Source organism: Gopherus flavomarginatus, chromosome 14 (assembly GCF_025201925.1).
Source record: "Gopherus flavomarginatus isolate rGopFla2 chromosome 14, rGopFla2.mat.asm, whole genome shotgun sequence".
Taxonomy (NCBI): domain Eukaryota; kingdom Metazoa; phylum Chordata; order Testudines; family Testudinidae; genus Gopherus; species Gopherus flavomarginatus.
In genome coordinates this window covers 5,156,127-5,168,211 of record NC_066630.1, presented here as the reverse complement: position 1 = coordinate 5,168,211, position 12,085 = coordinate 5,156,127, and the positions used below count along the sequence as shown (strand labels likewise).

The following is a 12,085-nucleotide window of genomic DNA, read 5'->3' as shown; positions in this document are numbered from 1 at the left end:
ACGAAACTACTTCTTAAAGCGTCTTGACCTCTGCATCAACTCACCTTCAGATGTTGCCCACCACTACTCCCCCAGCTCCTATCCTACAGTGCTGTCCACCCCACTCATCTCATTGTGCCTTCCTGTGTGCGTTCAGCCTTTGCTTGATTCCCTTGATTTCAGCCTGGTTCTCCAGTTTATCAGCTCCACCCTCCCCATGTGTGTGCAATCTCTCCCTCTACTCCTCATTACCAACTCAGTCTCCTCCACTCCAGCTGCTGAATTGCAAAGGGTGGTTTGCCTTGGACCCAGAAGATATTTCTGTCCCTGTCTGCCCCAGCTGTGCAGAACACAAGCACTGTTGGGTTTTGTGCATTTCTATTTTAGGTAGCTGCATATCCATGTTACACACATTCCCCCTCTCAGCCACACCTAGTTAATCCCTAGACATTTCCAGAGGGAATTGACATGTCGCTCAGATTGAAAGAGAACACAGTGCCTGGTAAACAGGAAGGGCTGCTGATTCTATGCAGCAAAGCACCCAAAAGTTGATCCTTCTCTGAACCAGCTGAGAATCTCTTGACTCCACCAAACTGACCTGGAAATCTCCTGCAAACAGGCCTCGATGCTCACTTGCTTCCCGATGGGCTGCAGGTCCCATGAGAAGTCGGTTACTTACATGTATTTAAATCGCCAAGCAAAGGTCTGACTTTGTTCCTGTTCAACGGGGACCATTTGTAGTCTGGAAGGCAGGCAGTGCTCTTCGGTTGGCCTTGGCTTTGACGGGTTACTGCTGTGCCCTTTGAATGCTGCCGGCTGTCATGGGGCAGTAGGGTGAATCCAGGCCCCTCCCTCACCCTCCTCTTGTCCTCTCTCTCCCCAGATGAGCTGGAGCTGGTCGCGGTGGAGGGGGAGAGCAGAGTGCGTGCTAGGCGGAGCCTGCCGGAGGGATTGTCCTGGGGTCCGTACCCAGGGAATATCCACAGCGAGCCAGTGTCTCCAGGGCAGAGCGAGACGGTAAGAACCACTCTCTGCTCCCATTGTTTGGGCCCCATGCAGCTGGTCTGGGTGAGGTCTGCCAGGGCCTCTGTCCCCTCCATGGGAGAACCAGCCCTCACAGCCCTGCAGCAGCACTCCGGGGGTTTCCTTGCTGTGGCATCTCCAGACCAGCTCAGAGATGATGGTACTTTTGCCTGGTGCTGTCACTGTCCGTTTTTTATTCTTTCATAAAATGCAGGTGAGATGTCCGTCCGTGTTAAGGCTGACGGCTCAGAGAGTTTATGCAAATGACTTGTGGCCCTGATTTACATATTTGCCAGTATGTTGCCTTATTTACATATCAGCAAATACCCTGGTTACCGGCACTTAAGCCTGACAAGGCTGCATCATGGAATGAGCTGGAGGAACACAGGCATTGTCGTGCTCCTGGCTGGCTCTGGTATCTCCGGGGGTTGTGTCCAGGTCACGGTGGTGGCTCTGGAATGGTCCTAGCCATAGAGATGCAGCCTGGAATGTCTTGTTCAGGAGATTGAAGCTCCTAGGCAGGAACAGTGCAGAGAGCAGCTACACGCAGGCCCCAGCAGAAACTGGCCGGTCAGGGTGTGGGATCCCTCTGCCTGTCCACAGAGACCCCCGGAGGGCTCCTCACAACCCCAAGAGTGGGGCAGCTGGGGCACCAGGAGCCGCCAGAGTTGGGCTTGGCCTGCAGGGGACAGCACTGACCCCAAGTTTTCAAACCAACCCTCTTTTCATTTAAAAAAGGGCTTTTCCCCCCTTTCCCCAGAGGAAAAATCTCATGAACCATTGTCTTATCCATGGACAGTCTCTGCATGGCTATCGTCAATCTCACGTGCTGTAACCCCGGGTTTCAGCCAATGGGAACTATCAATCATTGTTCTGATTTATTTTTTTTAATCAAACACTTTTCCCTGCCAAGAAATCTAGGGAAAGCCAGCTCTGCCCAGGAGCTCCCCATTCAGCATGCAGTCCCCTAGACCCTCTCTAGGGAGAGGCCATTGTAACTGTCAATACCCCGTCAGCTAAAGGGTGCCAGTGAATTCTCTCCTGTTTGCTTATTGAAAATGGTGGTGGTGGACACAGGGTGTAAATCTCTTCCAAAGAGGGGCGGTTGGAGGGAAGAGTTAGAGTTACAGGCAGGAGGACTTAGTTGGCTCCAGATCTAGACTCTGGCAGGAATTTCCCTCCCTACCACAATCTGTGCACTGTGGATGCGCTGTTCCTCAGTGACGGTCTCAACTGGTATCTCCCTCCCTCACACGTGCACACTCGTCCCCTGGAGAAGTACCGCGGCTGACGTACGCTTTAGTCTTCGGTGGTGTCGGATGGTGCCTGGAAGATGTCTTCTTGTGGGGCATTGGTCCCCTCTTTGGAAGCCTTTCTTGCGAGGTTTGGTGCGAGCTGTGGCTGGCCATGGCGATGAGATTACTCGTCGCTCACTTTGGCAGGCTCTTGAGAATTGCTCCGTCCCTCTGCGAGTGACTGAAAGGGGTTAAAATCTCACGCACTCAGCCCCCCTTGAGAAAAGGCCGGGCCCAGTGCACAGGTCTGGTCAAGATGATGGATGGGCTGCGTTTGTTCTCTCGTTACAACAGAGTCATCCTGGTTCTGTCCCCAAGCTGCAGTTTGGCACAAGGCTTAAGGTTTGCTTTTCCCACCGCACCGGCTGTCTCCCAAGCTTGTGCATGCCTGACTCCCTTTTCCCCCAGTCCCTTCCAAACACCTGGGTGTAATTATAACACAAAGCCGAGGCCCCAGTTCCCTGGTGGTGGAACGTGGCCATTCACACGCGGGATGCGAGCTGCCATCTCTCCTGTTCCATTCATCTCATTAATGCCAACCCTGGCAGGGCTGTATCACAGCAGCAGCAGGCTTTAGAAGTGCGCTGATGAACAGACCTGTGATCTCTTTTGAAATCCCAGCTGGAGCTTCCTACCTGCTGGGCTTAATTTCTGAGTCCACCACTGTCAGTGGTGCAGAGACCCAGCCAAACTTGTTCCATGCTCTTGTCTCTCAGTGTGCGCCCCCCTCCCCGTTTCATTAACCCTCATCAGATGTACTGCGGGGGGAGCATGTCCCCCTCCCCACTAGAATTTCTTCTTTGCTTTGTAGTACTCTTGATCAGACGCATGACGTTGTGATCAGCCTGGCCAGTTCCATAGGATGATAGATAGATCTTCCAGGCACTGCACAAACTTTTATTAGTCTGCTTGGAAGCTCTGTCCGCACTTGCAGAATATGACAGAGGCTTTCTGTAGAGTGTCAAGGACATTGGGGCAGGAATGGCTCCAGGATCAGAGCAGCACACTTGGGATTCTCCGGCTCCTGCCAGCGAGCACAATCCATTGTTGCCTCCCGTTCTTCAGCACGGGTCCAGATTCTACAGGTGCCCGTGGCGCTTCGTAGACTGGCAAACCTACAGCTCCCTGCCCCCAGGAACCTGCACCTGTCTAGACCTGGGGGAATGCTGCAGAAATGGCTCCCCAATGCTCATTCACCTTTTCAAGGGCCATGCTGTGCCTGTCTCGGCCACTTGTGTTCTCGCTCTCAGAGAGCAGCCAGTGGGTGAGGTGGCTGGCAGGAGTGTGCGCGGAGTCCTCACATCGGACTGCCACAGATGCAGGGTGGGCGGGATCAGCCAGAGGGACACACCAGTTTTCCCCTCCTGCTCTATTAAAATGCCCCAGGCAGAGCTGCAGTACAGGGCAAGCCACCCGGAATTCCCAAAGGGCTCAGTCATCGCCGCCCAGCTCCCAGGAGGGTGCCACAGTGCGTCCCCGTAGCAGGACTATCTGCGGCCCACGTCCAGTTCACCGTGTCAGGCCTCTCTGCACACTTGGAAGCATGGGCCACCCCAGCCCTGCAAATACACAATTGCAAGGTACTCAGAGTTACATTCATCCAGTCAGGGAACTGAAAGAATGCCGTGTGCCCTACGGCCAGGCAGAACTGTTCCCGGTTCAAATAGTGACTGCTGGATCCTCGCAGTGAAGTTTGTGGACAATGTCGTTTTTCCACTGGACATTTGTCCAGTAGCTGCCAGTGCACCCAAACTCATGGGAGCTGAGCCAGGCAATTCACACAAAAAATCAATGGCCAAAGTCAAAAAAGAGATTGTTCGCTGCTAATAGTTTGCCCCGTTCTGGCCCGGTGGAGGGTAGGAGGAGCATGTATGACTGTAGAAGAACTGACGATGCTTTGGTAACATACTCTTCTTGTCTCATATATGTAATGTTATAGGCCATATTTTCAAGCAAATGCGTGCGTAACTGCCAGCTGAAGTTGCACATCCACTTACTGTTGTTGTGTGTGCATTGTCATGGTGCATGTCTCTGAGAGCACAGGGTTTCTCTTCTGGTCTGAGGGAGCCGAGGGAGCCGGTGTCGAAAGGTTCTGGAGAGAGGGATGGCCTAACAAAGACCATGGGCACTATACAAGGATCGATCTAAACTGCAAGCAGGGTTTCTGCACAGAACTAGCACACACACAGAGTTTGGAACCCATTTGCCACTGGAAAATAAGAGACAGAGACACGACAGTGGTGCCTTTCAGGAGGGCAGTTTTGGTGTCTCAGTTCCCTGGGGGCTGAAGGGATGCGGACCTTTTGGCTCGGGCTTGGTGTCTTACCTGAGAGGGTGCAGGGATGCAGAGCAGCCTCACGCGCTCTGTGCCTGTGGGTTGCAAACTCTAATCCTGACCCTGCCACTGACTCAGAGGGTGACCTCGGTTATGTCACTTCTCTGCTCAGTTTCCCCAGGACTAATATTGAGATGATGCTCTTGACCTGCCCACATCGGAGTGCGATGTCTGAGGCTTTATGTATAGTGTTTGGAAATCACGGCACTCCGTGGATGGACGGTGCAATGAGTGCTGTACGGTATCATAAATACACATGGGGTGTGAGACCCGAGGCAGGGCTAGAGTGTCTCTATAGCAGTCACCTGCTTTAATGAACCAAGTCAGGCTCCCTGGCTGTGAGTTACGAGGCTGAGTCGGGGGCCTGTGGCTGTCACGGCCCCAGTGGTACTCATGTGCCTGGCCAGACTCTGCTCACTTTAGTGCGCTGGCAGAGCCCCCTGCCCAGCTCGGGTGGTACTCAAGGTGCCTTTCTGCTGTGTGGGGGGGGTGATGCTGGTAGCCCAGGGAGCTGCACTGGGCGTAGGGTGAGAAGCAGCACAGAACTGCTGCTGGGGGGCAGATAGGAACATCCCAGTGAGTCACAGATGGCTGCATCAACCAGTCAAGGGGCAGCAATGGTGACTCCGAGGAGACCGTGTTCCACTCTCCTCTCTGGAAGATGCATCTGCAGCACTGGCCATTAGGCCAGGGAAGGGAGGTGGTACAAAGTGGGAGCAGACTGGCAGACCTGGCGTAAAGCCAGTGCCTCCAGGCCCCTGTTCCGAGTGTGCTGCATTCAGCCCACTCATTAATTAATCTGCGTGGTGCCCGCCATCTGCCAGGAGCTTACGGGCTCTGGGGGCTGCCAGCCTAAGAAGTATCTGCCTTTCTCCATGGACTGGGAGGACCAGGGGAAAAGCCAGCTTGGAAGCGGGGTGCAGAGTGGCAGATAAGCTAGCAGGGATGGCTTGGCATTCCCTCACCCCAGCCTTCTCTGAACCAGACAAGCTGCTGGGAGCAGATGTCCTTGCTGCGGGATTGGGAGCCTGCTCCCAAGCCCGGGAGAAACCTGTCCAGCGAGCCATCCCAACACTTGAGTCGTCCTGGCAGTGCCGTCTGTGTGTCTCACGGCCCAGCCTGGCTCGCTGGGAGCTCAGCCACTCCTCCGCGGGGAGACAGATTCCCAGCTTACAGAGACAGCACCATCTCCAGTAGGACAGGCTGAGGCGACAGCTGTGCCCTCCGTGGACTTCCCTCCCAGCCGCGGCCTGAGGCTGCGGGGGCTTGGCCAGGCCCCACCATATCTTCAGAAGCCAGGAGGGGGCGGTGGGATCTTCCAGAACTTTAAGGTTCTTGCAAGAAATATTGGGACAAAGTCTTGGCTGTGTCTTTCTCTCTCTCTTTTTTCTTAGCTCAGACCCTGTTTATCTTTGCCGAATTAAATCCTTGATTAACCCTTATCTCTCCATTTCAGCGGCTATCTCTCCTTTGGCGCCGTATGTCCAGACACCCGGTACAGGATGATTGATTCCTTAAAGATACGCGCGGCTTTTGGGATACTTCATTTATTGTCTAAATATTTTTGCTCCCATTTCAGCAGCTCCCTTATCGAGCCGTGTTGATGATTTCCAGCCCTGCTTTTCTCTGCCGCTCGCCTCCCTTCCTATCTCTGCCCAGAGAACTGAGGAAGGAATCGCAGCTCCATCCCTGATAGTGACTATCGCCCTTCAGTCGATTTTCCTTTGTTGTTTTTGAGGAGGGGGAGGAAGAACAAAGCACGGCCTCTCCGGGGCGTCTGGTTACAGGCTACCATCCTGCCCGGGGACAAGCCGCGGGGCGCATGCTCCAGGCCTGGCTTGTCTATCTCGCTCTGATTGTTGTGCCCGACCTGCGGGGAGGCAGCTGGGGGGACGTCACACTTTGCAGGAGCGTAGTTCCGATCTGCCTTGGGAACTCTGGGCCAGCCAAGTTTCTGGGGCAGGCAGGCTGCCCTGGCTGCTGGGGTAAACGTGGGTGCACCCAATGCTTACAGGCGTACAGTGACATCCAAACAGCAAGTGCTCTTCAGAGGGATGCCCTGCTCCCGTCACCTTGCTGTTAGAGATGCACCACAAGCCGTCTCCACTGTCGCTGGCCGTGGCCATCTGCTCAAACTATGCAAAGTGCAGCCTGGGCCAGCACAACTTTCCACCTAATAATACTAACACCAAGCTGGGCTACGGATGCAGCACTTCTTGTCTGTCACTCTCCAGCCGCCCTACAAAGGAGGGCAGCGTCAGCTGTAAAATGGGGAAACTGAGGCACAGAACGGGGCAGTGACTTGTCCAGAATCGGATGGTGGCAGTGGTGGGTAGTTCTCTGGAGTCCCAGGCCAGTGCTTGAGCCACTAGGCAACACTGCCTCCCCTTAGGCTCTAACCAGGCAGGGTTCTCCTGTCCCGTAGTAGGGCAAAGTGAAGTCCTGCACCTTGTCATTGCCAAGTAACCAGCCTGGCCTGCAGCCCCCCTGGAGAGGAACCCAGCTAGGAAGGGGTGGCCCACTACCCCCATAGATAAAAGCCCTGGCATGTCTCCACTGCTGGAGTTACTCCTCTGCTTGGGACACAAGGATCCAGGTGTCCCACTCTGCTTATGAGCCCTGTGCAGCAGCCCTGCAGGGCCGGCTCAGGGCCACTGCCGTTCAGGCAAGATGTCTGCATCACGGTGCCATCTGAGTCTGGCAGGGGATTGGATCTAAGCCTGGGCTCTGCTCCCCCACCAGACAATGGGGACACGGATGCCTAGGGTCCCCCGAGAATGTTACTGGCTCTATTGTGCTAAGGGGTGGGCACACGGGTGTTGTGACTATTCCTTGCCGATTCTCTGCACTGCTGTCAAAGCCAGCCTGGACCGGTGCCCGTGAACCACAGAGCTGCCCAGCCCAGCTCTGGGGGCTCCCCAGGCTGTTTGCTGTAACAGGGCCTGACCCTGCCTTGCCTGCATCCTTATTCTCCTCTCCCTCCCCCACCCAGGTGTCTCCCTCCCCCAAAGCCCTGGACAGCCCAGGCCCAAAGTTAATGGCTAACTGGTGGGGCCGATCCCTGCCCCCACCCAGCCCCAGGCGTGCCTGCTGGTGTCTGAGCGGCGGAGCAGGGGTCGGCGCTGCCCCAGATAAAGCTTGGCGAGCGGATGCAGTGCAGATAGGGTTTCTGATGGTTATCGGGGCCGGTTCAGAACCGAGACACTGACCTCATTGTTAAGAGAAAAACAAGGAGAGTTGTGAGAGCCACCGGGCAGCTGTGGGGGGGACCAAGGCACAGCATGGCCCCGTGTCGGGGGTAGGGTGACCAGGTGTCCCAATTTCATAGGGACAGTCCTGATATTTGGGGCTTCTTTCTTATATAGGTGCCTATTATCCACACCCCGGTCCCAATTATTCACCCTTGCTGTCTGGTCATGCTAGACGGGAGCACGTGAAGGGGGAGCCATGCCAGGCGGCCAGCAGTCATCAGTCAGAGGGGCCGGGGGACTTTGCTCCTCCCCGATCCGTCCTCAGCATTGTGCCAGGACACAAAGGGAGACTGGGCCTGGGCTGATCCCTGCTGAATTTGGGGAGATGGGGGTGCAGGAGGGAGATGAGCCATTGTATTTGGATGCAGTTAGACCAAACCAGTGTAAATGTGGGGGCGGGGGGGATTTCTAGCCCATTCCCCTCCGTTCTGTATGCGCGTGGCTGTTGCTTGCTCCCTCAGCAGCACTAGGCAGCAGGGGTCACTTTTTATGTGGGACCCTGGGGAACGGTTCATTATTGTAGGGTTACTTGGGAGGCAGGGTCAGTTTGGGGTTGGAGGGTCACTGGGCCGGGCCATGGGGGGTGGTTCGGGGTCACTGGGCTTGGCCATGGGAGACGGTTTGGGGTCAAGGGATCACAGAGCCAGTTTGGGATAGGACGGTGGCCCAGGCCACAGGGGCCGATTTGGGATTGGAGGGGGGCTGGGCTGAATCGGGGGGGGCAGTTTGGGGTTGCTGGGCTGGGCTGCAGGGGTCAGTTTGCAGTTGAAGGTCGCAGAGCCGTGACACAGGGGCCGGTTTGGGGTGTTGGGCTGGGCCACGGGGTCTGGTTTGGGGTTGGATGGTCGCTGGGATGGGAGGGGGTCGCTGGTTTGGGTCAGAGGGTTCCTGGGTTGCGATGTGGGAGCCTGTGTGGTGTCGGAGGGTCACTGGCCTGAGCCATGAAGGCTGGTTTGGGGTCCTGGACTGGGCTGCAGGGGCCGGTTGGGATCAGGGGGTCTCTGGGCCGGGCCGTGGAGGCTGGTTTGGGGTCCTGGGCTGGGCCACAGGGGCCGGTTGATATCAGAGGGTCTCTGGGCCGGGCCGGAGGGCTGGTTTGGGGTCCTGGGCTGGGCCGCAGGGGCCGGTTGGGATCAGAGGGTCTCTGGGCCGGGCCGTGGGGGCTGGTTTGGGGTCCTGGGCTGGGCTGAGGGGCCGTTTGGGATCAGAGGATCTCTGGGCCAGGCCTTGGGGGCTGGTTTGGGGTCCTGGGCTGGGCCACAGGGGCCGGTTGATATCAGAGGGTCTCTGGGCCGGGCCATGGGGCCTGGTTTGGGGTCCTGGGCTGGGCCGCAGGGGCCGGTTGGGATCAGAGGGTCTCTGGGCCGGGCCGTGGGGGCTGGTTTGGGGTCCTGGGCTGGGCTGAGGGGGGCCGTTTGGGATCAGAGGGTCTCTGGGCCGGGCCTGGGGGGCTGGTTTGGGGTCCTGGGCTGGGCTGAAGGGCCGTTTGGGATCAGAGGGTCTCTGGGCCGGGCCGTGGGAACCAGTTTGGGGTCAGATGGTTGTTGGGCTGGTTAGGCAGTAGAGGGGTTTGCTCAGGTGGCCTGGGCCATGGCGGAGCTCACAGGCACTGGGCGAGGGGGGGAGTCTTATGCGGCAAGAGAAGGTTCGATGCTGGGAGGCTCCATACAGAGCAGTACGTCCAAGGACTCTTATGTCCTAGCAGGCAGCGGGTTGGGGCACTTAGGGGCTGTCAGCAACCTCCCCATTCGCCCGGGACAATCCCAGAATGCAGCTCATGGGATGCCAGCGCATGCGCTCCTCCCACTCCCAGGAGACGATTCACCCACTCCCAGATGCAGCCAGAACTCCTGTGTCTGGGGCGAATATTTAACCCTTCCAAACACCTGCCCAGCACGGGAGGCAGCAGGTGGCTCCCACAGGGGCAGGCCGGACTCGCTTCCTCTTGGGCACCGATGCTGGGGATTGCCTCTAGTTTGGGGGAGGGGGCAGAAAAAGCCAGTGGGAGTATCTGCAGCTAACTGGGCTCGCTGGTGTGGGGTAGATGAGCACATTCCATTGCCCAATCCTGGGGGGGCCTGAACCCCCCTCATTTCCATAGCCCCACCCGCCTCTCTGACCTTGGATTGCTCCGGCCATTACATCTTTTCTTTTCTTTTCTTTTCTTTTAAATATATACAAAAAATTAGGATCCTTTCTGCACCATCAGCAAAAGTAAGTGTGTGTGTGTGTGTGTGTGTGTGTGTGTGTGTGTGTGTGTGTGTGTGTGTGTGTGTGTGTGTGTGTGTGTGTGTGTGTGTGTGTGTGTGTGTGTGTGTGTGTGTGTGTGATCACGCTAGGAGCACTCTGCTCCTTGTGGTGATAAGGCCTAAACCGACCAAACCTGTCAGTCGGAGTGTGAGGGTTTAGAAATATTGGGAGGAATAATTAGATTTCATATCGTTACCGCAGCAGCCATCGAAGGATCAGGCAGATTTTTTTTCTTCCCTCCTCTACTCATTAATATTCATTAGAGATGCGTGAAGGCAGAGCTGGTCTGAGGCCAGACACGAGCAGGGAGTGGGAGGCAGATGCTGCTGGAGCCCTGATGCTTTGCCGGGGGTGGTGCATCCCGGCTACTGGGGCCTCTTTCTTTCCCCGAGGTCCTTCCAGAGGAGCTCCCCTTCTCTTTGTAAGCTCCCCGCCCTTCCCCAACAGACACGACTCCTGTGGTGTGTGTTGGTGCTTTCCCCCTTGTGCATTGTCTTGGTGCTCACGCCGCTGGTGGCACAGCTTGGGAGCCAGCCAACCTGGTCCGGGACGATGCCATGAACTGGTCGCCTGGGAGAAGCTGGTGTGTAACTGGTGGGGTGAATAAAGCTGGACTGAAAACTTGTGGCTCCCTAGAGATGGGGCATCCCTGTGTCCCTCTGCCCATGCTTGAACCTGCTGGGATAGTTGTTGGGTTTTGTATTATTGTAATGGCTGGGAGCCCCAATCCTGGAGCAGACCCCCAATGTGCCAGGCGCTGTACAAATACAGTCCCTGCCCCGAAAGCAGCACGGTGCTGTGGGCCGGAGCCTGCTGCCTTCAGTCAGTCCATAAACTCCTAGATTCCAAGGCCAGAAGGAACCACTGTGATCATCTCTAATCTCCTGTATAGCCCAGGCCAGAGAACAGCTCCCGAGTAATTCCCAGAGCAGAGCTTTTAGGGGAACATCCCAGCCTCAATTTAAAAACTGCCAGTGCTGGAGAATCCACCGTGACCCTTGGTAAATTGTTCCAGTGGTTAATTACTCTCTGAATTTGTCTGGCTTCAGCTCCCAGCCACTGGATCGCGTTAGCCCTTTCTCGGCTAGGTTAAATATTGGTTCCCCGTGTAGGTACTGCGATCAAGCCACCCTTTAACCGTCTCTTTGTTAAGCTACACAGATGAAGGCATGCGTTCTGCAGGCACCCGGTGCCCTGTGAAGTGCTGGCCTGGCTCTGCTGCTCCCCCAAGGGCCCTGTCCCCAGTGAGAGCAGCTCATGGGGCTGTGATCAAAGGGGCACGTGAGGACAGTGCTCAGTGAGGCTCCCAGCTTGGCCAACGCCCCAAGTGCTAGCATCTTAGCTGAGCTGTTCTGGGGGGTTGGCTTTGAGGCCAGCCTCCCTCTGCATTTTTCAGATTATCTGGCGGGGCCCACAGGAGCAGCTGGAAAAGGCAGGCTCCCCTTGTGCAAACCCTCCACGGCGTGGGCTCCAGCCCTTGGAGAGGCACCATCTCTCCTCGCCGTCTGGCCATGGCACATGTGATCAGCCAGGCCTCTGGGCGCCAGCGTTCTTTGTGATCAGCCAGGCCCCTCGCTTGGGACTCCTCTCCCGAACCTGCTGGCAGAGCCATTGGTTATCAGCCGACAGGGCCCGGTGGAGGCCAGGCCCGTCTCTCCACCTTTCAGAAGGGCATGGTGGGGCTGGGTGTAACTGGCTCTGGTGGGGGGTCCCACGTGTCTTGTTGGCCTTTTCCTGTGCACAGAGGTGGTGTCTTGGGTATGTTTAGTCAGGAAGAGTCAGCGTGACACAACCACGTCTCCCTCATGCCCGTGATGGCAGGGGCAGGTTCTACAAGGCAGATGGCTGCCCCCTACCACAGCGGTAGGGGGCAGCATCGGTCCCCGGTGCTTCATGGTCTGCTATTGCCACCACGTGGCCTGTGCAAACGTTTTCTCGCCCCCGTCGGATCC

At 56.6% G+C, this 12,085-nt stretch overlaps 1 protein-coding gene across 7 annotated transcripts in view; it reads left to right on the top strand.

The window, feature by feature from the left end:
- ZFPM1 (zinc finger protein, FOG family member 1) overlaps positions 1-12,085 on the top strand; it is a 135,690-nt gene that overhangs the window by 113,470 nt on the left and 10,135 nt on the right. For 3 of the 7 annotated variants that reach the window (XM_050922586.1, XM_050922584.1, XM_050922588.1), the window contains one exon: positions 863-996. The exons of the other annotated variants lie outside the window; for them this stretch is intronic. In XM_050922586.1, the coding sequence (XP_050778543.1) occupies positions 863-996 (134 nt within the window). The remainder of the gene's footprint in view (positions 1-862; positions 997-12,085) is intronic. 7 annotated transcript variants of the gene reach the window in all.